The 27,724-nt window shown below is 43.5% G+C and overlaps 1 protein-coding gene across 1 annotated transcript in view; it reads right to left on the minus strand.

Moving 5' to 3' along the window:
• The window catches only part of LOC137436928 (neurexin-1), a 1,559,617-nt gene that overhangs the window by 963,169 nt on the left and 568,724 nt on the right, over positions 1-27,724 (minus strand). The window contains exon 5 of the mRNA XM_068131164.2: positions 10,434-10,595. Within this exon, the coding sequence (XP_067987265.2) occupies positions 10,434-10,595 (162 nt within the window). The remainder of the gene's footprint in view (positions 1-10,433; positions 10,596-27,724) is intronic.

The raw sequence follows: 27,724 nt of genomic DNA on the forward strand, positions 1-27,724 counted from the left end.
GCCTACCTTCTGGGAGGCTCACGCGGCGGTTTGGTTCGCACAGGCGGATTCCCTGTTCGCCCTGCGAGGCATCACGGCCGACGACACCCGCTTCCACCATGTGGTAGCAGCGCTCGGTTCGGCCACCGTGGCCCGCGCCCTGAGCCTCCTCGAGAGCCCGCCAGCCGCTGACAAATACGGCGCGATTAAGAAGCTTCTCCTCGACGCTTTCGCCCTCCCATCGGCGGAACGCGCACGGCGCCTGCTCGACCTGCCCGAGCTCGGCGACACGCGCCCTTCCGAGCGAATGGACTACATGCTTTCACTGCTCGGCGAGCACTCTCCGGCATTCCTGTTCCGGGAGCTGTTCCTCCGTCAGCTGCCTAACCCGGTACGCCTCGCCCTGGCAAGCACGACGATCACAGATCCCCGGGCCCTTGCCAGAGAAGCCGACAAGATCTCCGCCGCAGGACAGCGCATCGCAGCGGCGACATGGGACCCACCGCCGTCCGACGCAACACCCATGGCGCCCGAGCACCCAGCACGGTCGACGACCGAACTGCCGACGCAATTGGTGGCCGCTACACCGAGCCGACCACCTCCAGCACGACGACCGGAGCCTCCACCTGACCAAGCGTGGTGTTACTATCATGCCAGGTTCGGACAGAAGGCCCGGACATACCAACCACGGGCCCGCCGGTCTACGCCAGGGCCCGCCGCCTCGACCCAGCCAAGCTCGCCGTGGCGAAGGCCGAATTCGACGCGTTGGAGCACCTCGGCATCGTGCGGCGCTCCGATAGCGCGTGGGCCTCGCCACTGCACATCGTGCCAAAGCCGGGGGGTGGATGGCGCCCGTGCGGCGACTACTGCCGTCTCAATGACGCTACCACCCCCGACAGGTACCCGATCCCGCATATCCAAGACTTCTCCGCCCGTCTGGCGGGACGGGTCATTTTTTCGAAAATTGATCTCATACGGGGATATCACCAGGTACCTGTCAGGGCGGCCGACGTCCCTAAAACGGCAGTCATCACGCCGTTCGGCTTATTCGAATTCTTGCGGATGCCGTTTGGTCTCAAGAACGCGGCTCAGGCGTTCCAGCGCTTGATGGACGGCGTGCTGCGTGACCTGCCATTCCTTTTCGTTTACCTGGACGACATCCTCGTCGCCAGCACGTCCCGGGCCGAGCACCTCCTCCACCTCCGAACACTGTTCGGGCGCCTCAGCGAGCACGGCCTCATCGTCAACCCGGCCAAATGCCACTTCGGCACGACGGCCGTTGATTTTTTGGGCCACCACATCACCAAGAACGGGGCCGTGCCGCTGCCAACCAAGGTCGAGGCCATCACCACGTTCCCGCGTCCCCGCACCATAAAGGCCCTGCAGGAATTCCTGGGAATGGTGAATTTTTATCACCGCTTCGGGCCCCGCGCTGCTCAACTCATGCGGCCCCTCTACGAAGCCCTCCGGGGCAAGTCGGCCAAGCACGACATCGCCTGGTCCGCAGCAATGGATGCGGCCTTCCAAAGCTCAAAGCGGGCCCTCGCCGACGCAACACTGCTCGCTCACCCGGTGCTCAACGCTCCCATCGCCCTCACCACGGATGCCTCCGACTACGCGGTGGGCGCCGTACATGAGCAATGGGTGAACGGGGTTTGGCAGCCACTCGCTTTTTTCAGCCGGCAGCTCCGGCCGAACGAGCTCAAATACAGCACGTTTGACCGGGAGCTCCTCGGTCTACACCTGGCCGTCCGCCATTTCCGCCACCTCCTGGAGGGCCGACCTTTCACGGCGTTCGTCGACCACAAGCCGTTGGTTTACGCCATGGCCAAGGTCACGGAGCCGTGGTCGGCCCGCCAACAGCGCCACCTCTCCGCCGTGTCGGAGTTTACCACGGACATCCGGCACGTCGCCGGCAAAAACAACGCCGTGGCCGACTGTCTTTCCCGGGCCAGCGCGAACGCGGTCCACCTGGGCGTGGACTTTGCGCTTATGGCGGCGGACCAAACCACCGACACCACGGTGCAAGCCCTCCGGGCGGCGGACACGGGCCTCCGCCTGGCCGACATCCCCTTCGCGGACACTGTCCTGCTCTGCGACGTCTCCCAAGGCCAGCCTCGCCCCATCGTGCCCGTCACCTGGCAACGCCGCATCTTCGCCTCCCTCCACGGCCTTTCCCACCCGGGCCGGAAAGCTTCCCAGAAGCTGGTGTCGGCGCGATTCGTCTGGCACGGCCTTCATCGGGACGTCCGCGATTGGACCAGCACCTGCACGGCCTGCCAACGGGCCAAGGTCCACCGACACACCCAGGCCCCGCTGGCACCTTTCACCGTGCCCGAACGACGTTTCGACCACGTCAACGTGGATCTGGTGGGCCCCCTCCCCCCGTCACGGGGGTTCACACACCTGCTCACCATGGTGGACAGGACCACCAGGTGGCCGGAGGCCGTTCCCCTCGTCTCCACCACCACCGCCGACGTGGCGCAGGCTTTCATCGCCACCTGGGTCGCCCGCTTCGGCGCACCGGCGGACATCTCGTCAGACCGCGGACCACAGTTCACCTCCGCGCTGTGGGGCGCGGTCGCCCGCAACCTGGGGGTCAAGCTCCACCGTACTACGGCCTACCACCCCCAAGCAAACGGGTTGTGCGAGCGATTCCACCGCTCCATGAAGGCCGCGCTCATGGCCGGCCTTCAAGATGGCGGTTGGGCCGACCGGCTGCCGTGGGTCCTTTTGGGCCTCCGCACGGCCCCCAAGGAGGACCTCCAGGCATCCACCGCCGAGCTTGTCTATGGCCAGGCGCTACGCGTCCCGGGCGAATTCGTGCCCGACGCTACCAGTCCCTGGTCCGCAGCTCACCAGCGCTCGGACCTCCAGGAGGCCGCCCGACGGTTTGCCCCCGTGCCAACATCCCACCACGGTGACCCCCAGTCCTACGTCCCCCCAGCACTTCGCACAGCGGAGTATGTTTTTGTGCGTCACGACGCACATCGGGGGCCACTCCGGCCGCCGTACGACGGGCCCTTCCGGGTGCTGCGACGGGACGACAAGTCGTTCGTCATCGACATCGGCGGCAGGTCGGACCGGATTGCGGTGGACCGCCTCAAGCCGGCGCACGTGGATGTCGACCACCCACCACGGGTGGCCCTTCCGCCGCGGCGAGGCCGCCCCCCGTCCACGGTGCCCCTTACTCGACCGCCCACCACCACACCGGACCCCCTCCCACGACCCGCCAGGGGTCGCTTCGGCCGGGTCATCAGGACCCCCCTCAAATTGACCCTGCCGGTGCAAGTCGATTCTAGGGGGACGTGTGTAGCGGCTACCGCTGGGTTTTCACAATCGCCTTGCACCTATCAAGGACGCGGAGCGATCACCATGCCGGGCTCATCCAGGACGCCCGGGCAGGCCCGCGCTCAACTTGCCAGGCCTCGGTCGGGACGCCCGGGCATGCCCGGGCAGGCTCGCCCTCAACTTGCCAGGCCGCAGCCAGGACGCTGGGCCACGCCCCCTCTCGCCTTTCCTGGGCAAACGCTCCGGGATAATATGTATATATATTGCTGCCCGATAAACGGGCTTTTCAGAGTGCCTGAGTGTTTGGTTTGATTAAAGCAACTCGGATGAATTCCAGCTTTTTGTCGCGTCCATTCTTCCGATCGACGTGGGAGCCCCAGCTCCTTCAGTACGATAAATCTTCCATTTCTTAATGATGGATTTCACTGTGCTCAAAGGGATCATGGGTGACTTTTAAATCTTCTTATAACGCTCTCCTGAATGGTGCTTCTCCACCACTTTTATCTGACTTATTTGGAAAGCTAATTATTGGTCTTCATGATTGGCTTGTTTGTTGACCAAGTCAGTTGCACATTAAACCTCCTTAGATATGTGGGGGAGCTAATGTTAAGTTAAACCACTGATTACATACAAGTGAAACCTATTACACTTATTTTGTGACCTTTCAAATAAATAATTTCCTCCTGAAGTGAGTTTGGGTTAATTAGGCAAAGGGTTTGAATACTGATGTAACTGGGAATCATCTTGTTTTTCAGCTTGTTCACATTTATCTGCATTTTTTAGCTTTATCAATTTGGAGTAGTTTGTGAAGACTATATATTAAGTTTGATTTGAAAGCATCATTAAATAAGCTCAGGTGGAATCAAAATGTGAAAACTTTGAAGGGGGGTGAATACTTTTTCAGGCCAATGTATGTTTTCCTGTACTATATTTGATTTCCCCCAGCTCAGTAGATGGAACATAGCTTACAATCCCATGATACAACAAAATCAATGGGCACATGACGATTGTTCATTAAAATTACCACTGGAGTGCAGCACACAGGCCGTTGAAAGCATTCATTATCCACGACAAAATCGTGAGTAAAAGACAAATGGTTATTTTAGAAGCATAATCCAAATATCAAGGACAATACAGCTCACTCCGAAATGCAATTTCGCTTCATTGCACTTCAAACACAAAACACAATGTGCCTGCACTTCATGTACTAGTCTGGCCAATTGGAACTCATGCAGAAAAATACAACAGAAAGCATGAGAGACAACTGAAAGAAACAGCATCACACAACTCAATACTTTGTCTTTTGAACAAGATTTTTGTCTTTTTTTCATAAAGCAGATTCCATCTGGCTGCAGTCTACAAAATATAATCGTATTGATAGGGAAAGCACAAATGAACCATTAAAGACAAAAATGTGAAAAGTAATTATTTTACCAGCAAAAATGATGGAGATGAAAATAGACAAACATGTTCAGGGAAGTTCAAAGCAGTGCACTATGTACAGACGTATATTTGGAACAGCCCACTAAGGATTAAGGCAAAAGTATAACATACACTCCATGACCAAAAGTATGCGGACACCCCTTCTAATTAGTGGATTCGGATATTTCAGCCACACCCATTGCTGACAGGTGTATATATAATCAAGCACACAGCCATGCAATCTCCATAGACAAACATTGGCAGGAGAATGGGCCGTACTGAAGATCTCAGTGACTTTCAACGTAAAAAAAATAGTCTGTCCTCGGTTGCAACACTCACTACTGAGTTCCAGTAGGCCATTTCTTTGTTTTAGCATGACAATTCCCCCATGCACAAAGCGAGGTCCATACAGAAATGGTTTGGGGAGATCGGTGTGGAAGAACTTGACTGGCCTGCACAGAGCCCTGACCTAAACCCCATCGAACACCTTTAGGATGAATTAGAATGCCGACAACGAGCCAGGCCTAATCGCCCAACATCAGTGCCCAACCTCACTAATGCTGTTGTGGCTGAATGGAAGCAAATCCCTGCAGCAATGTTCTAACATCTAGTGGAAAGCCTTCCCAGAAGAGTGGAGGCTGTTATAGCAGCAAAGGGGGGACCAACTCCATATTAATGCCCATGATTTTGGAATGAGATGTTCGATGTTCGGGTGTCAGCATACTTTTTGTCATGTAGTGTGTATGTGGCAGAAAATACATACTATGTACGGAGATAAATAAAGTAATGTGGGAAATTTGGAACAGAATCCATTTCAAACTAGAGATTTCATCGAACACCTTTAACCCACACAGTCTTGAAAACATGGACATGGAAAGGGTCTCTTCAACTCTTGCTTTGCATTTCTGGGCCCGATCCAGATTAGCTTTATTCGTGAACCTTGAATGAAAGGCACAATGGCAACCATACGAAGTCGATGGGTCAAACAGAACAACCCGGAGCTGATCCTTCTGCCAACTCGCCCCTCAGTGTGTGCGGCAAATTTGATGGTTAAAGATGGCGTAGAATATGTTTTGCAAAGCACTCCTAGACTGAAGGTTTTTGGAAGTGCAAACAAGGTGCTTTGTGTTCTACAGTATTTAAGTATATAATGCAATGAAATAAAATAAAAGTTTAAATGGCTGGAGAAAAAAGAAAACAAAGAATTTATTTCGATGCACAGTCTTTTACACCACCTTATTTGACACGTTGCATTAGTTATCCGTGCCTGTTGTTTGTGTCCTTTATGAAGTCGCTAAAAACAGGAAGTTTCCTGTTTGGAATGATTTTCTATTTGGTTTTACTGACAGACAGACTGAAATAATTGCTTTACCGCGAGTGCACATGTGCACTCAGGACGAGACGCCATACACTTTGGAAATTCAGAGCAGAAGTGTTTGACCAGTTTGTGATTTTGTCAAGGTTTGAAGATAAGGAAGAGGCTGCTGCCTGTCTATCTGAAGGTTAAGGGATGTCATGGCAGAGGGTGAAGTCATCAGCAAGAAATAAAGAGGATTTTCCAGTCAGAGAGATCATTGATGAAGTTGTGACAATATAAACCAAGAGGAGACTGGTGAATGCTCTTGTGCTTCCAGTTGCAAAGCATGGATGTGAGTCATGGACAATGAAAACGAAAGAAAGGAAGAAGATTCAAGAGTTTTGAAAAGAGTTTTGGAAATATGTTTTGAAATGTGTTGAAGTTGAATGTGAAAAATTCCATGGACTGAAAGAAGAACAAACACATCAGGGCTTGAAGAAATTAGACAACCACGTGCATTAGAAGAGCTGATGCTGATGCTGAAACAGAAACTGAATACTTTGGGCACATCATGGGTGCAGAAAATGAAAGTCTGGAGAAATCACCCCTGTTAGATTCCAAGTGGAGCTGACACACACACACACACACACACACACACACACACACACACACACACACACACACACACACACACACACACACACACACACACACACACACACACACACACATACACACACACACACACACACAGAGTATTTTCACTCTAACCCACCCCTCCCCCTCCACACCACCCAACGTTTTCACATTTTGATGCCACCTGAGTTGCTTTCATGATGCATTCAAATCAAACTTAATATATCGTCTTCACAAACTATCCAAATTGATAAAGCTAAAAAAATGCAGATAAAATGTGAATGAGTTAGATTAACAGAGAAAATCACATGATTCTCCGTTGCATAAGGATTCAACCCCTTTGCCTAATTAATGTAAGCACAATAGTTCGTTATTATTATTGATAAACAAATGCTGCTAATGAGCGGTTATTTGAATTTACGGATTTTCTTTGAGTCCCTTCCATTGTTGGTTTTGAGTGTGAAGAGGAGACATAATTGTGGCCTTGATGGTGCTTTTGACTCTTGGTATGTGCTGCAATCGTTTTGAATGCTCGTTACACGGAATGGTTCTGCAATGAGGATATATATTGCCCTTGGAAGAAACCCGTCTCCTGGTCCTTTGGCTATTCTATTATTGTAAATCATATTGTAAATATGACATATTGTAAATAATATGACAAAAACCCAGACATATTGTAAATCAAGTGTTACATTAACCCTAAATCACTTCAGGAGCACATTACTTGTTTGAAAGGTTATAAAATAAGTGTAATATGTTTCACATGTATGTAAACAGTGGTTTAACGTAAACATTAAGCTACCCCACTTGTCTAAGGAGGTGTAAGGTGCAATTCACTTGGTCAAACAACAAGGCAAACATGAAGACGAAGGAGCTTTCCAAATAAGTCAGACATAAAGTGATGGAGACGCACCATGCAGGAGAGGTTTATAAGAAGATTTCAAAATCCCTAATTATCTCTTTGATTACAGTGAAATCCATCATTAAGAAGTGGGAGATATAGCATACCACCCAGACTCTACCCAGATCAGGTCGCCCATCCAAAATTAGCAGCCAGGCAAGGAGGAAACTGGTTTGGGATACCACTGTAAAACCAACTATGACATTGAAAGATCTGGAAGGCTCTGTGTCCGAGATGGGGGTCAGTGTTCATCAATCGATAGCATCCCGTTCCCTTCACAAAGTTGGCCTCTATGGACAGGTGGCAAGAAAGAAGCCATTACTGAAAAAACACATCTGAAAGCTCGTATGGAGTTTGTGAAAAAGCATCTTTATGATACTGCAGGCATGTGGAGAAATGTTTTGTGGTGAGACGAGACAAAAATTGAACTTTTTTGTCTAAACTCAAGCGTTACGTCTGGTGCAACCCTAAGAGAGCACATCACCCAGTCAGCCCCATCCATACTGTCAAGCCTGGTGGTAGCACCATCATGTTATGGGGTTGCTTTTCATCAGCAGCGACTGGCAAGCTTGTCAGGATGGAAGGGACAATAGATGGTGCAAAGTACAGGAGAATCATTGATGAAAACCTGCTCGAGTCGGCCATTAATCTAAAACAGGGTAGGAGATTCATATTTTAGCAGAACAATGATCTGAAGCACAAAGTTTAAGCCACACTGGAATGGCCGAATAAGAAGAAAATAAATGTTCTTCAGTGGCCTAGTCAACGTCCTGACCTGAACACTTATTGTTCCAAGAACACATCAATCTTGGTAGAACTAGATCAATTTTCACCAAAGATTTAACCATCTCACTGTGCAAACCTGGTGGAGACCTTCTACCAAAAAAAGACATCACAATCATTGCTACAAACGGTAATTCCACTAAGTAGTGACCTAAACTGCTGAATACTTTCGCAACCAGAGAATTTTGATTTGTAAACGTTTTGTTGCAGGAATTCCTGACATGTAACCTTAATCAGCTATAAGTGTATAGTATGATCGCTTCAGTTATGAATATAACTTCATTTGGAAAAATTGTTTCTACATAATTCCTAATTCAACTAGTTAGTTACCAAGAAATAATAATACTTGTATAATTTTAATTCAGCAAACATTTGCAAACACAAATTTATAATTAAATCCAGCATAAATTAATGGGGTCTTGTTATACCACACTCGAAATTATATGAGCTTTTAGTCAATGAATGAAGAACAGAAATATTCATATTCCGCAGCCATGAATGAAATTTATGAGTTACTGTCAAGCTCTAGTTTTAACAAATTTCTGATTTGTCTCATTTTATATTCGGCTTGAATAATGATACACTTGGCAGGTGTAATAACCAGAAAGTAACACTGGACGTACTGGAAACCAATGATAGAGTACGGTATTCATGGTGTAATATTCAATTCAAATATTTCTATACAACCAGTGATCTAAAGCATCAGGTTTTTGATGTTTATTGTTTGTGCTTAAAACATGTTAAGAGCTTTAGGGTAATGGAGCCTTTCTTAATTTGCACAAAAAATAATAATAATAAAATAAAGCTCCAACAAGGTTTGTACGGTTAAGTACATTTGGGAAAGCCATCGGAACAGTACAGTTTTAAGCTTTGCAGATTTTGCAGAAGATTATGCTCTGAGACAGATAAGGAGACGGTGTGCTGAGTATACAACTCCGGTGTCAACTTCAATTCCACAGCTAAATATCTGAAGATTGAGATGACTTTCACTAATTCCGAGAGAGCACGTGAATATGTTATACCTTGCCCCTATATAATTAAACGTGTCTGCAGAAAAGTTCAAAATGAAGTGAAGATTTAAGATGAAATGACCGTTATTTGAATTGTAATCCACAAATTACTTCAGAAATATGGTGAAGTGTCGAGAGGTTTTCATTTGAAGTACGAGTACACCCGCTGACTATGGGAGTGGCAGGGAGGGTCATTCCTCTTTGGGGTATATAGATTACAGACGATCTATGGTCGGGTCTCAAGAACATTGGGTGTGTTCATTTACCAAGTCTGCTGTGGAGAGATTGCCAATTGGTTTAAGCATTCGAGCAAGCACTCCATTCAAAACCCTTAAGGAACGGTTGGCTTGGCAAGCGCTAGCTAGCTGCTTGGTAAATGAGCACAACCTGGGCTTCCTCCCTTTCGGTTTTGTGTTAAACAGCAGGAGCGAGTTTCAAAAGTTTGCTACGAAAAACGCCACGGTAGTGGCAGGAAGGGTCATGTAATTAACCCAAAATTCGTGGGTTATATAGAGTACAGTAGATCTTCGCTCAGTTCTGTAAGTAAAACTTACCTCACGGATGTCGGGATTCCTCCAAATTTCTTCATTTAGTGTTATAAACAGCATTAGCGTTGGCATCCCTCTTCTATTTATGAACTATTTATAAACTATTTATAAACGTTGACTCGACATTTGATCAAGGAGGAAAAAAAACCCTTGGGGAGGTGGGATATTAATGGTATTAATATTGTTTTGTACTAACATTAATATTATGCTATTATCGTTAGTTTTCTTATTAGAAGCGGCCTTGGAAAAACGCCACGATAAAGCTAACTTAACATGGATATACACCTCAACATGCAACCCCATTGACGACAATGGCGGGGCAACTCCGCTCGGGGGAGAAAACCCCCTTGAGTAGGGGGGTGAATGAATGCGCTACAACCTTCATTGTGTAACCCTTCGTCTGTCAAGTTTGGTTGAGATTGGATAAGTAACAACAGAATGTATTGGGGTCAAAAATTCATCAGACAGACACCAAATGGCGTATTTTAGTATGATGATGGATGCAAATAAAAGTGCATAAAGGTAACTTAACACAAAGCATGCTGTGATAAACGGACACTGACTACCTCTTTGAGACAGCCACGGAAGTTGTTGCTGACAGGAGATCCAGGTAAATCAGCAGTGTTTTGACTCCCACCCACGTAGAAGAAATCATCAGAGCCAAGCATGGTGTAATCCTCTTGGGTATAGCCTGTGCTCGTCAGGATACCATCCACGGATATGGTCACCTGAGAAAAGGGAAAATGAAGTGCCAACAACAGCAATGAGTATTTCAGGAATGGGGTGCATCAGGATGGATACAGCTATATTAACAGTCTGTATTACATCAGTGTTTGTTCAGTTGGCCTGCACCTGCTAACATGCAAGCAGGTAGTTTAAGTTTGGAGATACAAGTTAAACAAAGTATTTAATAAGATTCTTCAACATTGCAATTCTCTCAAATGTATGAGTCACTTTCGAATAGGATGACTTTTTTTTGAATCACTGTTACTTTCTCCGGTTCTTAACAATCGTATTCAAATATTTGCAGTTGTCAGTGAATGCAAACACAAAGACCGGAGAAGATCACATCAGATTGGTGCATTTAACTCACCGAGTTCTTCTTAAGAGTTTAAACATCACCCTGCACTGGGAGGCTTTTGTATACATTGGCGACATAAATTGGAATGGCTGTTGGGCAGTTCCGTGCAATGTCACCGAAACTTGGACTGCATAAGAAATGCAAGTTTTAAGAACAAACCTGGCCTTATTCAGATTAAATAATATAAACTGGGTCATTCCATGTCAACTCACCAAACTTTGCAATCACCCAGGTGAAAACTCAGATATTCTTCCAAAGTACGCTATGATAAAAAAGAATTATGGGTAAAGTGACCCGACAAAAAATAAAATTCAGCCCCAAACATGAAAAGCGGGTCGTTTAACAGTTCCGCCCGCTTAAAATATGGAGTCACACCCACTCTTTGCACGCAGTAATTGCACCATTGATTTAGAAGGCGCATATCTTGAAACTGGATAACGATGTTGAATTGAAACTTTTAACCAATAATTATTGAATGGGTCACAGCAATGCATCTTTGGTGTTCGGAATGGGATGTGTACACTTTCTCATGATGAATGCATATGGTGCTTTCATCAGAAATTGACAGGCATCTCTGCTTGAGTGGTTTCTTTTCCTCCTGTGACAAATCATTGGCTGCAACCAGTCCAACTTTTCTGCAGTATGTTGTTTTACAAATCATCATTCACAGCTCCTACACCACTGCAGGAATTTAACTCCCCTCAATCTGCTGATTCTGTGAACAAAATTCTAGCCCTAGTCGAGTTGTGTATAAGAATGCCTATAAGTGTAAGAAATGGTCGTCAGATATAGGATTTAAAAGTAATATTTCATGTCATATTTAGTATTTTTTTCTTTTTCTTTTTTGGATACAAAGTCGAGGCTCGTGTAAGAGCTAACGCATTAAACACAAAAAAACACAAACAGACACATAAAACATAAAATGAAGGGAGCGGGAGACAAGAGGGGCAGAGAGAGGGAAACACACAAACACAACAGTAGAGAGCAGGGACATCGGGAGATCTATGGATCTATACACACACACACACACACACACACACAGACACACACATACACACACACACACACATAAACACACACACACACACACAAACACAGGCATACACACAAAAAATCACAAAAAATCAGTATGAAATCACATCATGGCTTCAGCATACTAATGAGGTCATTGCTGATCTTTTTTTTTTTCTTACTTGGAACAAGCATGTTGTAATGTATTACCGAAATGTGTCATCAATGTTTCATAACCTTTACAGGTACGCACACTCACCTCCAAGCTGTCTAGCCTGGATTTGAATCCCGATCCAGCTATAAATTGCATCCCGGTGTTTCACAGGCAGGGTGAATCATCTATGTGTGTGCCGTTCCTCAGATGGACGTTAAACAGGCATCCCATCTTTAGTTGTTGGTGGACAGTAAAGATCCCATCCTTCACAATGTGTCGGTGACTTATCGACAGAACACTGAAAAAATTCCTGCCAAAAACTACAGAGGGCATTGCATCAGCAGCACAACCACACCCAGAGCCAATGGTGCTACCCCACAGTCATCTGCCGCATACCAAAGAAGAATATCCATTTACAGAATGTCATGCTGCCAAAACAGCTTCTGGGTAGGGTTAGTGTTAGAGTTGTGCGGGGTGGTTTGAAATTGCCTTCCCAGCAGTCAGTCAGGGCAGGAATTTGTAATTTGCTCAGGGTGTCAGCTATAACTCGCCTCCTCATCAAAATACACCATGGTGTATTTAGTGTCAATCAACTAATGCTCGCAGATGGCAAACCCAGTTTAACGTCCATCTCAGGGACACAACTCACATTGATGAATTGCCTCGGCTGCAAAACACCAGGATGGCAGTGTACATTGGGCCAGAGATTCAACCCAGGTTAGACAGCTCAGAGGTGAGTGCATTCACCTCTAGACTATCCTGCTACTGCTAGCACACCTACGTGTAAAATAACTAACACTAAATAAGTTTACATTAAAAAGTTTAGAAAAATAAATAAATGTATATTTTAAATACATTTTAAAATTTAAAAAATGTAAAACGATTTATTTAAATTAATTAAAATAATTTAATAATTCATTTTTAAAAGTTTAGAAGATAATAACTACTCAACTTAACCCTTTCAAATCCATGCCACTGACATTTTGCCAATGCACTTTTCAAACTTTCCCCAATTCAAAAAAAGCACGTGTGTAATGATCCAAAAGCAAATCCCCCATCACGCCCCGAGACTAACCATATATAAAGTTGAATTTTCTCAAAAAAAAATTCAGATCTCATATCTCAATTAGCTATGGTCATTTAATTGGCAATACATTTACTTTCATGTATTATCTTGCATCTTGAAAGGTCAGGTTCATAACCTGCATCTGAACCTGACCTGCATCTTGAAAGCAGGCCGTATGGTGACTTGAAAAAATGACAAAGATTGCAGGCAGAACATGTCGGAAATTAGCTTGCCATATCCAATGGGAGATCAGCTGAATATTTGGACTATCGGAATATCTGGAAAGGATCATTTACTGGTCTACCACTTTGAACGTGTTTCAATCCAGGCAAAGCTCACATTATCACCTCTTTCCGGAAGGATCATAAGACAAATGGACCGATCTATTTCCACAATCATCCACCAGAAGAGGTTCAATCTCTCAAACGTATGGGTCTGGCAATCAGCTACAACCTCTCTTGGCCGAGATCATTATGTCAAAACCGGCATTGAAAACCAGCCACAGACTGGGTATACTCAGTCATGCCAAGTCCTTAGTTGGTAAATTTAAACTTCTACAGCCTAAAATGCCTTTTCCCATCACTCAAAGGAGTATGTGATCTCCCTTATGGGTTGATGACCCATGCATCACACCTGTCTCTCCGAAGCTCACAACATCATTGGTATCTCCCACACAGAATTAAGCAAAAGCTAACAACTCTAATTGCAGATAGATTGCTGTCCTCTGGTTTTTTTTTTTTAACTACCATTTCAGGCCTTGTTTCCTCTGCTGTTTTATCCTTCTGACCCTCAGCAATCCTTCACGTATATTCTTCCAAGTCACACATGTTCTTTCCGCAATTCCCTCCGAATGTAACTCCCAAAAAAGAAAAGTCTCTCCAAAGGTCTCTCCGAAAAGACTGTCTGGACAACCCTCCCATCTACTTTCTGAACAATCGTCTTGAAGAAGTTCTGCAACTCAAGCTTTTGGGTCTCACTATCTGCCATGATCTTTCTGGGGAAAACCACATTTCCAAGCTGACCTCCAAAGCCAGTCGCCGACTGGGCATCCTCCGTCGTGCAAAGTCCTTCCTTGGCACACCTGAGCTCCTCACCACATCCAAAGCTTTCATCCACAGCTCAATGGAGTACTGCTCCCCCCTCTGGGCTGGTCCTCCTGCCTCACACCTAGCCGGCTTCACGCTGTTGAAACCAAAGCTTTCAGAATCATTGGAATCTCCCGTGATGAAGCTGATTCTGAGGGCCTTTCTCTCTCTCGCCGCAGGCAGGTAGGTGGTCTTTCTCTCTTCCACCGACTCCTCTCCAGCCTTGCTCCCCCAGCTCTCTCTGGGGCTCTGTCCCCCAAATATTCCTGCAGGTCGCACAAGATCTGCCAGCAACCCTCTTCTGGTTAAACTGCCAAAATCAAGACTCTCTGCTCACCTTCACCTTTCATTCCTCCCTTCTCCCGCCTCTGGAACAAATTCCCTCACTCTCTTCAATCCCACTCTTCCCTCCAGATCTTTAAAACATCTCATCTTTCCCCATCCAAAACCTTGATCTTTTCTACCCCCGTTAAAACACCCTAAATCCGCCTCTTTCAATCCCCAACTTTTTTCCTGAAATTCCTAGTAGTGAAATACCTAGTAGTGTTCATTTGCTTTATACCGTGTACCCCTCACTCCTCCCCAGCCCTCCCCCTTCCACAGATCTACCGACGTCCCTGTTATCTTATGTTGTTGTGCTTGTGTGCTTCCCTCTCTCTCCCCATCTTGTCTCCCGCTCCCTTCATTGTATGTTTTATGTATCTGTGCATGTGTTCATGTTCAATGTGTTTGCTCTTGCACGAGCCTCGAATCTGTATACAATATATATATATATATATATATATATATATTGAGGCTTACTGCTCACCTCCAATCGCTTCATCCTTTCGTGTCTCACTTGTGGCACCTCTTTCTTCAGTCTGTTCAATCCTACACTCACCTCTTCCTAGGGCTTCAAGTTTAGAGTGCACCACCATCTCGGATCATCCTCTATCCCTACCCTTGGTCTTTCTATCCTCATTTACCTCTCCCCTATATACTTGTAGGTTGCTATGTTTGCCTTCCCTCTTCTTTCTCCTTCTCCTGCTCATTCACCTTTGTTGCATCCAGGTGCTTCCCCTCTTCCTCACTGTCAATGTGTTGATTGGACCCTTTGTAACCTCACTCTTCTCTGAGTCTAGATTTGGTATAAAAAAATTAATAAATCAGAAAATCCAGGACTTCTGCTGCTGATGATGAAAGAAATTTAACTTACCAACAGTTACAATGTGGGGTTATAGTTTTCTTTGCAGAACATTCTTCTTTTTAACCATGTAGATTCCACTGTCAAGCCTTCTTCGACAAAGTATTTTTCGTAAAAATGGTAATTAAATTGTGTTAGATAACAAAATTGTGATAAATAAATTGATGGACTATCCAAGGTTTAAAACCATTGACGATCTGAATATATGTTTGGTCATAGCCAAAATGATCAATTATTTGATTGATTCTTGTTGGTTGTCGGAGAAATAGCTATACCTAAATCATGCTTATACCTCCTACTGGTATTGTATAGCCCACCTGTCACATGGTCGAGTGGTCTGCCTACAACCCCAACCTTTATTGGTGGAGAGGGTGTCTGAACTCCCTATGGGATTAAAAATAAGACCCACTGAAATAACGGTGTATGAGCTCTCTGAGTTTTGAAGCCAAAAGCCACCCAGAGGGTTGTGGTATCCCCTAAAATTACTGAAACCACTGGGTAGCAGCAATGGTGGGTGCAGGTAATGGCGGAAGACCTCTCTGGAGACAAGGGCAGGAGTCTGCAGTTCATAGTCAGCTGGATTTCTCCCAAGATAGATCAGACTTCAGAGCAGCATTCAGGTTCCGCAGTTGTTACATAGTTGTGCACCACTGGTTAAGGTCCCTGGGAGCCTAGAGGGTGTGTCACTGACTTGCTCAAACATTGACACACTTAAACCCCAGCGCAGGAATGATGGGAAAAGCCATGTGGCGTGGAGGCGATGACCAAGTAGCTGGAAGCCATTAGTCAAAGCTCCGCACATATGCAGTTTGGGTGAATTAGCTGTGCCATCCAAAAATGAAATCACTGCCATATCACCCCTTGGAACTTGGAACATTCGAACTTTGACTGATATCTGTACAGACAAATAAACCCAAAATTAGAACAGCAGTTGTTGATGGGGAACGAGCAAAGTATAATATTGATATTGCAACACTCCAGGAAACAAAACTTGCAAATCAAGGAAGTCTGAAAGAAAAGAACTAAGCCTTGAACCTCTGATCAGGAGAAAACATCGATTTATTTTAAAAAAGAGGTTGAGTGGGGTTTTCCATTCAAAACAAGACACCTGGCAAACAAAAATTATACCCTATTGCCATAATCAGACAGACGAATGAGGCGAAGACTCCAAATTGATACAGACATGCTACTCTTATCTCTGTATGTGTGTACCCATGGCAAACGACAAAGTAAAATACCTATTTTATTCTGTCCTGCTACATACTCTTGAAACTATTCCACACTCTGACAAGCTACTTCTGCACCCATTGATCAGACAGCTGCCGGACCCCATCCACATTTGTCGCTTGGTTTTCTGGCACCCAGCCAAAATAATATGGCCGCCATATTGGTTTTCTGGTGGGCCCAAGACATCAGGCCTGTAGACCTCTGCTGATTATACACTGCCCGGGTTTATTGCGTCAGATTTCCAATGGCTTTGTTTGGGTCGATTGTTACTCATGATGAAGGACCAGAAAAAGATGTAATCATGTGTGGAATAAAAAATATTAGTAAGGTTTAATCAAGAGGAGTTGCATGGACAGTGGAGGCCAAAAAAAATAAATATATATTTTTATTTTTTATTTTTTATTTTTCTCGCAGGTTGTGACCAGAGTGCGGTCATTCTTGTTTAAGAATGCCTGACAAATTGTGCTTCTCTTGGAAAGAATCAAACATCAACAAAGCACCACCAACTTGACTATATTACTCCAAGAAGATCTGAAATGAATGATGTGCTATCAACTCAAGCGATGTGAGGAGCACATTGCTCAACTGATCACTTCCTCTTTTGTAGCATTTGTAAACTAAAGGTCACACCGGCTAAAACAAAACAGGGACCGAAAATTCTGAAGAACTCAATGTGCACAAAGTAGAGAACGTCGACGACATCCAACCTCTGCTTGAAAATGAGATTGCAGAGTCGGTGAGAAAAACTGTGTTTGAAGGTGATGTTGACCTTCAGTGGAAGCAGCTCAATGACCCCCATGTATCAAATGTTCTTAAACGTTTATGGTAAAAAAAAATCCTGATTGGTTTAGTGAATACAATGCAGAAATCATGAAGATCTTAGATGCAAATGGGTAGCAAAAAATGCTGTCAAAATCTTGAACACAGGATCGACCCAGCAAAATATTCAAGGCAGAATTATGGCGTAAAGTGAGATGCATAAGGAATGAGTGATGGGACGATTAAGGCTGATGAGTTCCAAACACCGAACTTCTTAGTGATATGAAAACTATGGCGCAGGTCAAGAATGCTGACGGTTCTCAAACTTTCACATCCAAAGACGACATGGTCAACCTTTGGAAAGAATACCCTCAAGACCGATTTGATCGTCCAGCCACTGCAAGTGTTGATGTACTTCAACGTTTTGAACAATTGCCAGTTCAAGAAGAGTGAGGAAGTTTACCAACTACGGCAGAAAGTCGTGTGCACTAAAGGAACTGAAAAATTAGAAAACCCCAGGATTGGATTGGATTCCTTCAGAAATTCTTAAACATCGGTGAAGTGTTCTCAAGAGGCAACTGCTAAATTTATATAAGCAATGCTGGGAGATGGAAAAAATTCAGCAGGAATTTCAAGATGCTATTATTATTCTCATTCACAAAAAGAAGGGTGACCGAGCAGTATGTGGGAAAGTCCGAGGAAATATTATCCTGAAACACTAACAAATCATTGCAAACCAGGCTGAACAGTTTATGTTTTGTATCCACTGATATGCCGGATCTGGATTCGGACCTGAACCAAAATCTTCTAATCGGCTTGTTCTTGTCCTCTAACCAACTCGTCCATCAAGTTTAGTCATAACTCGTCCATAACATTTTTTAAAATCATGTTATTTATAGTTTTTCACCCGATCTCTCAATGGTGAAGAATCACTTAAAGATGAAATAACCCCAGTATCCAAATCCATCGAATCGTCCCTGTCGCACACCCAACCGTTCCACCAAGTTTCATCAAAATCCGTCCACAACTTTTTGAGATATCCTTCTATGTATCGTTTTTGGCCCGATCTCCCAATGGTGAAGAATCACTTCAACAATTCTAGTAGCCGGATCCGAATCCGGATGTTCACCAAAATCTAATCAATTCGTCATTGTGATATACGTTACATCTCTGCTAAATTTCGTCCGAATCCGTCCTCAACTTTTTGAGATATCTTGCTCACAGACAGACAAACAAACAGACAGACAGACAGGGGTGAAAACATAACCAACATCCATCTTTGGTGGTGGAGGTAATAATATTGGAGAAAGCAAATATGGTTTCACAGCCAATATATGAACCCTTGATATGATATTTAGAGTGTGACACCCACAAGCAAAGGTACTTGAACAACATCAAAGTCTCTACGCTGTACCTTTATTGACTTAAATGCAAAGCCATTTGATTCAGTAGATCGAGAAATATCGTGGAAACTGCTCGGCTTGTGTGGATGCCTTGGCAAGCTGGTGAAGATGATAAGAACTTTCCAAGATGACATGAAAGCATTCGTCTCTGTTGGTGGTGAGAGAAGCTAAATCTTTGATGTAAGTCACGAGCTAAAACATGGCTGCAGCATAGCTCCATTGCTATTTGAAAATATTCCTCACTGCCGTATTAAGATCAGTAAAAGATGACAGCTCAAATGGTATTTACATTAGAATGCGAACACATGAGTGCGAATTTCAACCTTAGAGGATTGAAGGCAAACACAAAAGTGTGTGTAGCTTGTTTAAAGGAACGTCTCTTTGCCGACGATTCCGCTCTTATTGCCTCCGATATGGATGAGATGTAAAGAACTCAACTCCTTAATACAACTACCACAAAGTTCGACCTTCCCATCAACGTAAAGCAAACAGAATTAATTTTTCTGGGGACTACTTAACACTACCACCTATGAACCACCCATTTTTGGTATAAATGGTGGACCTTTAAAAACGGTGCACAAATTACTCAAGAAGCACAGTAACAGACACAACCTTTAGGGGTCCAGATAAGCAATCACATCCAAGCTTCTTCTGTTGCTTTGGGGTGTTCAGAAAACAAAGTCTGGTCACAGTGTGGAACTAGAAGGGCACTTGGTAGAGCACAAACCTCCACCAGGCTGAAGAGTTTATGTTTTGCATTCCACTGATGGGCCGGATCTGGATTCGGACCTGAACCAAAATCTAATCGGCTTGTTCTTGTCACCAAACCAACTCGTCCACCAAGTTTTGTCATTACTTGTCCATAACTTTTTGAGATATCGTGCTATGTATCGGTTTTAGCCCTATTACTCAATGGTGAAGAATCACTTAATAATTTAATAATTCTCGTATCTGTATCCATATTCAGATCTTCACCAAAATCGAATCGATTCATCCTTGTCACACACACAACCTGTCCACCAAGTTTCGTCCAAATCCGTCCACAACTTTTTGAGATATCCTGCATTTCTGATATATGATATGATGAGATATCCTGCAGATATTGGTTTTAGCCATATCTCTCAATGGTGAAGAATCACCTAAAAAATTATAGTAGCCGGATCCAAATCCAGATCTTCATCAAAATCTAATCATTTCGTCCTTGTCACATACACTCTCTGCCAAATTTCGTCCAAATCCGTCCACAATCTTTTGAGATATCTTGTTCACAAACAAACAGACGGGGGTGAAAACATAACCTCCATCCACCATTGGTGGCGGAGTTAAATATTGGGTCAAAACTGTTCAAATTTCAGCGTGCTAATATTTTAAGGATGGCAAGATATAAGCTTCCCAAAACGTTAATCGAACATAGACCCTATTCGTGAGTGAAGACATTGTATAGCACGGTATTTTTTAATGGGATCAAGTGGCAGGATAAACTATTTCACCACAAAACTATTTGGAGTTTGGGGCTGAAATTTTTTAACCTAAAAGATATTCTTCAAAATATATTCACCAAATTTTGAGAGTCACTTGGAAACCACAGGGTGAGTTGGCACAGAATGACCTGGCTGACAAAGGAGGTTACGCCCTTTAATATGCCACCCCATCACTGTTTTATTCTGAGCTGAAAAGATGTTTAAATTTCATAATAGTAATTTTTAAAATATTGTAATAACTTAAATGCAAAGTAGATGACCAGTCCATGAGAAAATGGTGGGTCTCTGCTTTAGTCATTGCTCTAATAAAAGAAGCTCTAACTTACGCTGTGAGCATTGTCGTGGAGGAAAGCAAATAAAACTTGGGTTACGGCAGAATCCAATACCAGCCAGCATTAATCCGCATGTGACAATGGATAATGAAAAGCAAGTTCTAATCACCAATCATGCATGATGACACCATGCAACACAGCAGTGCACAGCACAAGACAGGAAGCAAACATGCAGTGTGAGTGCGGTGGCGCACAGGAAGAAAATTACACTTTAGTGTGTAGACACCGGGCTTGTTCGGCAGATACACACAAAAAAAATCATCCAAAGTACTTTGTAATGTAACTTTTGATTATGTGGTATGCTTGAGTCTAAATTTATGAGGCAATTACACTTCCATGACTAAATTTAATGCAGATTATAAACAAAAATTAAGCATCATAAAAAACAACAACTAGAGAGTTCATAGAATAGAACATCTTACCCCTGCGGAGCCTTGGGGAAAAAAAAGACATGGGTAGGGTTTGCGTACAGCAAATTTCATTGGTCGAGATGGCGTAAAATGCTGGATAATTTGTCCAAGTACTGCTAAATGGAGGTTTTTGAAAGTGTAAAAAAGGCGATTTATGTTCTACAGTGTTCAAGTGTATAATTAAATTGAAATAAAAGAAAGATTTTAAAGGTTGGAGAAAAATATATTTTCTGGAAGTTTACCGCCATTGATACAGCGTCTTTTACACCACCTTATTTCACATGTTACATTAGTTATTCGTGCCTGTAGTTTGTGTCCTTTATGACGTCCTTAAAAACAGTAAGTTTCCTGTTTGGAATGATTTTCAGTTTAGTTTGGACTGCCAGACAGACAGAGTAAAAATATTATCTCACTCCTCTCTGCGCACGCGTGCTCAGAACGAATTCAGAGCCAAAGTACCGCTAAACGGCAGATTAGTTTTCCGATTCGTATTCAAAATATAACATTCAATTGAAATTGAGTTGCCCCTCGATCATAAACTGATGTTTGTAGATGGACAGACAAAGTGAACCAATTGCTTAAGACTACATACAATCACAGGCTGTATGTTTTTTGCACGTCATAAAAACAATACAGAGCGTTTCAGGTTTGCTCGATGAGTTCAGTTTGTGATTGCAAATGTATTGTATGTACGCTGATAATTTTGCATTTTAATCTGGAAAGAAACTCAAATCATATCAGAGAAACTGCCGAGTACATTTCAGACTTTACAGCAGCACCAACTCTCTTGTCAAAGATTGGAGCGCTACAATGATCATATTACAATATTAGGGTCCATTTAAGGTGTCTTTGGAATAAAGAACAATGAACTACCAATCATGAGAATCTGAAGGCCATTATGAGACCCCATCCCACGAGCATGCTGCAAATTAAAGAACTTTTTAATTTTTCTTCCACCAAGACAGTACTAAACTCAAAATATGATGGTTATGAGCGCACATAAAGCAGGGATTCCTGCTGTCATGAAATATGGACTTGAAAACGCAGCTGCCTCGTAACATCACTAGGTGCGATGAGTCATTGTGGCCGGATGCATCCAGGCAGGTGCACATCCATAGACATTGATCTGCCAGTAACGCAAGTTTTACCCACAAGTTAAAGCATAAAGTTCAAATAATGATGGCAAGAGAAAAATTTAAGCAGCATGCCAATTATGTGAAAATCCTACAAAGCATTCGAGCTAGATTTGAAGTGTCATGGCCTGTTTCCCTAATGACATTAACACCAAATTGTGAAGGGAATCTCCTGAAGTTTAAAATTGCTTCAAATTACCATAAAAAAGTGTGCTCTTTACCACAAATGAGGCTCAACGAATGTGGTGAAGGATCGTTAGTGTAGAAATTCAAACAAATGGCACTTAAAAAGCTTCTTTTTTTTCATCCAAATTGTCACTCACAAGTGTACAAATGAATACCATTCTAAATGATGTTTAATATTGTTATGTTGAGGGCTCCTGACACGATGTGTTATGGATCTGGCTCAAGGGATAAATGGTATTAGTTTATAATGGTTATATCATAGTGCATGTCAGCATAAGTGTGACGCAATCAATGTAATTAACAAGATCGAGTTTAATTGAGAGGCCCCTGTCTTTCCAACGGGAAATGTTCACATCTAACGCCGTCTTTCCATTCCATCCACTTTGCCACGTCCAGTGCAATCTCTCTATTTATGTTTCTCCACTCTGAACCAGAACTGTGTAAAAGGTCACGAAGCACTGGGACCACGAGAATCTGGCGATTTTCCGTCACACTTAAGGTTTGTGGGCAGTGCACGATCGGAGAGTTATCATCTCTCTCCCCAAGCCAACACCGTCGCCTGGAGGCCATGTCCGCCAATGTACACACTCCGTGGGAGCTCTGAAACACCTCACGGGAACTAATAAAATAATATATTGGACTTGCTGAGAGAACACGTACTGGAGGTGATGTAACGAGAGAGTTGCTTGTTGCTTGTTGCTGGGTTCACTGAAGGTGTGTTTCACTTTGTGTTCTGTATAGCCGCTGGGTGACTGGCATGTTACCCTGATATGCTGTTGTCCCACTCGTCCTCCCTGGTTGGCACACGGAGCCTGCAGAATAGCATGCATGGCGGGAGACCACCCTTCCTGAGCAAAGAACGAGGCTCCATGTCACAGCTTCTGAAGTATCCTCCCCCACATGATTGAGTAAGTTATGTAATTAACACCCCCTCCCCCCATATACTTTCTTGAGAATCCTCTTGAGAAATTTCAGTCACTCAAACTCCAGGGTCTCACTATCAGGCATTATATTTCTTGGGAAAAGCACATTTCAAAGTTGGTCTCCAAAGCCAGCCGCCCACTGACTTGCCATTCTCTATCATATAATGTCATTCCTTGACACATCTGAACTCCTATTTACCACAAGGCTTTCATCCACAACTGGATGGAGTACTGCTCTTCCCTCTGGGTTGGCTCCCCTGCCTCACATCTTGCTTAACTTTATGCCATGGAAACTAAGGCCTTAAAGATCATTTCAATCTCCCTTACTGAAGCGGAGTCAATGGGCCTATCACTTTCCCATAGCAGACAGGTCCGTGGTCTCTGTCTTATACCCCCTTATCTATGGTATTGCACCCTCTGCACTTTCCAATTCCTCCAGCCCAGAAGATTTCTGCAGGGAGCACACAGTCCACCATCAAACCCCTTCTGGTGAAATTACCCAGGATCACTGCTCACCTCCACTCATTTGTTCCTCTTTTTTTCAGCCTGTGGAACCAACTTCCACATCTTCTTCAATGTCAATCATCTATCCAGGTCTTCAAGACAGCTGTTCAGCACCATCGCAGATCATCCCCAATCCAAAAACATGATCTTTTCTACCTGGGGCAACACTGCCCCTCCCCTCCCTGCTCCACCTCACCCGAGCCCTCCTTCCTCAAGGTTTCCAGTTTTTCCCTCCTGGGAGTTTCCCTCTGTATCCATATTGTCCACCCCATGCGTCCTTTCCTCCCCCCCATTCCTCCCCATACCCATCATTTGTCAAAGTCTTCCCTTTATACTCTGCTGATTGTCCCCCCACCCCACCTCCCTCCCCTCGATACTGTTTCTTTTGTCCTGTTACGGTCTGATTTGTCCGATGTACTAACTGTTCTACGAGCCTTGCTGGATACAAAAAAGCAGGCGAGGAACCCTGGGTGCACATTGGTTATTTATATTAATTAATTTGTTTGCCCCATTTACTAATGAGAACCTATTTTCTGGTCAACAGGGAACAAGAATTCCGTAGTACGAGATAATTTGCATATATCAATCCATTAGATGAGTAAATTGGCTTCATGTAGTAAGGTGCAATTGAAAGCGGGATGCCCGTCACGGTTTGCGGTCATGTGGCCTTAAGTAATGACTCGCACGCAAATTATTGGCGGGCGCTGGACCTCTCACCCCCTTCTTGTCCAGCGGGCATGTTTGTTCATTAGGAGACCGATGATCGTAACAATCTTACTAGAATTCACCAAATGTCCATCCGTCCGTTCGAAGGTACCGCAAAAACAGCTTAACCGATCGCAACGATATTTTGGGTGGGTATTCCTGGGACCCCTGGGAATAAAATAGGCTATATTGTTTTTCCAATTTTTTCAACTTTTTCAATTTTCCAGCTTTTCCAAACACGATGGAATAATATTTAACGATATGAACAGTGATGTGGCTTTTGTTGAAATTCTACAAATACTGTTTATTCTACGTACCAGGAGAGAGTAGATCGACTCCTGACGGACTCTTCCTATATAAACGTGCGGCACCGAAGTAACACGGCAGCGTGTGCAAAGCGACTGAGAAACAGGTGTAGCCGCTTCCATGTTACAGATTCGGCGCGCACTCTTCACACATAAACCTTCGACTGAGAAAGACGGGTAGCCGCCGCTTCCGTTTTGCAGAATTCAATCTTTTTTCAAAATGGGCGCCATGTACTGTTTAGATTTTGATGATTTGCGTGTGACATGATTCAACGGATGTTTATATGAATCGTTTAAAATAAAAAAACGCCTTCAATTTCTGATATTTTGCCTTTTCATTTGGGCCTCCCAATTGAAGCCCCGCCCGTAGGGCGGGTACTATTGCTCGTATTTATAATTCACAAGATACAGTCATAGGTATCCTGCTGTTAAACAGGTATCCTGCTGCACTATTTGCACATGAAATACCTGTTTATCCAAAGAAATCCGAGCCTCAGTATCCAAAAGAGTAATACTTCTCAAGAGTAATGCATGTAGATTTGTGGTTATCAGTGATGATGCATGTATGACAGAAAAATAAAGAGAGCGTATATAAAAGCATATATTGTTCTCAATTTATGAAACCTCATGGAGATCTCAGATTAACATAACCTTGGGATTTTCAAATCACTAGATTCTCACAGACTAAGTGCACTTCGCGTCACCATATCATAGTGCATTTTAAAATGATATGGACACAAACACCATTAACTACTTACATGTCTGCATAAGCATGCAATGAGCATACAATGTGTGAGCCAGGCATTCTGAAAATAGTTTAAAGCAGGCAGACTACTGAAGAGTCAATCAAAAAGAAACGAATGATGGATAATTATGGAGTGGCACAGGTGGAGGAAGATGTACAGAGGCGGATGCCAACGGCAAATGCAGTGCAGTAGCTGTGTTCTGGGTAAGCAACATGAAGCTCGTCAGAGCTCCGCAAGGTATGGAACAGTTTTGATAAGTGTGGATTAAGAAAGAGGTAAACGAACCATAGAAATAAAAAATATTCCAGAAAAGAGACAAACGTAAGAATCGAAAGAAAAAAAACAATAATTGAGTGTGGATAGATGCATTGCGTCAAAGTGAAAAGCAGTAAGAAAGATAGGGAAGAAGAAAAGATGCAAGGTCACAAATAAGGAAGAAAAAGAATGAAAGGAGGAAGTTTGCAGGAAAGTTGTTATAAAAAACAATGATTGAGTGTGGATATATGTATTGGATCAAAGTGAAAAGCAGTAAGAAAGATAGGAAAGAAGAACAGATGCAAGGACACAAATAAGAAAGAAAAGAAAGAATGAAAGGAGGAAGTTTGCAGGAAAGTTGCTATAAAAAACAATGATTGAGTGTGGATATATGTATTGGGTCAAAGTGAAAAGTAGTAAGAAAGATAGGAAAGAGGAAAAGATGCAAGGACACAAATAAGAAAGAAAATAAAGAATGAAAGGAAGAAGTTTGTAGGAAAGTTGCTATAAAAAACAATGATTGAGTGTGGATAGATGTATTGGGTCAAAGTGAAAAGCAGTAAGAAAGATAGGAAAGAGGAAAAGAAGCAAGGACACAAATAAGAAAGAAAAGAAAGAATGAAAGGAGGAAGTTTGCAGGAAAGTTGCTATAAAAAACAATGATCGAGTGTGGATATATGTATTGGGTCAAAGTGAAAAGCAGTAAGAAAGATAGGAAAGAGGAAAAGATGCAAGGACACAAATAAGGAGAAAAAAAAAGAATGAAATGAGGAAGTTTGCAGGAAAGTTGCTCTAAAAAACAATGATTGAGTGTGGATATATGTCTTGGGTCAAAGTCAAAAGCAGTAAGAAAGATAGGAAAGAGGAAAAGATGCAAGGAAACAAATAAGAAAGAATGAAAGGAAGAAGTTTGCAGGAAAGTTGCTCTAAAAAACAATGATTGAGTGTGGATATATGTCTTGGGTCAAAGTCAAAAGCAGTAAGAAAGATAGGAAAGAGGAAAAGATGCAAGGACACAAATAAGAAAGAATGAAAGGCGGAAGTTTGCAGGAAAGTTGCTATAAAAAACAATGATTGAGTGTGGATATATGTATTGGGTCAAAGTGAAAAGCAGTAAGAAAGATAGGAAAGAGGAAAAGATGCAAGGACACAAATAAGGAGAAAAAAAAAGAATGAAATGAGGAAGTTTGCAGGAAAGTTGCTATAAAAAACAATGATTGAGTGTGGATATATGTCTTGGGTCAAAGTCAAAAGCAGTAAGAAAGATAGGAAAGAGGAAAAGATGCAAGGACACAAATAAGAAAGAATGAAAGGCGGAAGTTTGCAGGAAAGTTGCTATAAAAAACAATGATTGAGTGTGGATATATGTATTGGGTCAAAGTGAAAAGCAGTAAGAAAGATAGGAAAGAGGAAAAGATGCAAGGACACAAATAAGAAAGAATGAAAGGAAGAAGTTTGCAGGAAAGTTGCTCTAAAAAACAATGATTGAGTGTGGATATATGTATTGGGTCAAAGTCAAAAGCAGTAAGAAAGATAGGAAAGAGGAAAAGATGCAAGGACACAAATAAGAAAGAAAAAGAATGAAAGGAGGAAGTTTGCAGGAAAGTTGCTATAAAAAACAATGATTGAGTGTGGATATATGTCTTGGGTCAAAGTCAAAAGCAGTAAGAAAGATAGGAAAGAAGAAAAGATGCAAGGACACAAATAAGAAAGAAAAAGAATGAAAGGAGGAAGTTTGCAGGAAAGTTGCTATAAAAAACAATGATTGAGTGTGGATATATGTCTTGGGTCAAAGTCAAAAGCAGTAAGAAAGATAGGAAAGAAGAAAAGATGCAAGGAAACAAATAAGAAAGAATGAAAGGCGGAAGTTTGCAGGAAAGTTGCTATAAAAAACAATGATTGAGTGTG

This window comes from Myxine glutinosa, chromosome 11 (assembly GCF_964187855.1).
Source record: "Myxine glutinosa chromosome 11, kmMyxGlut1.1, whole genome shotgun sequence".
Taxonomy (NCBI): domain Eukaryota; kingdom Metazoa; phylum Chordata; class Myxini; order Myxiniformes; family Myxinidae; genus Myxine; species Myxine glutinosa.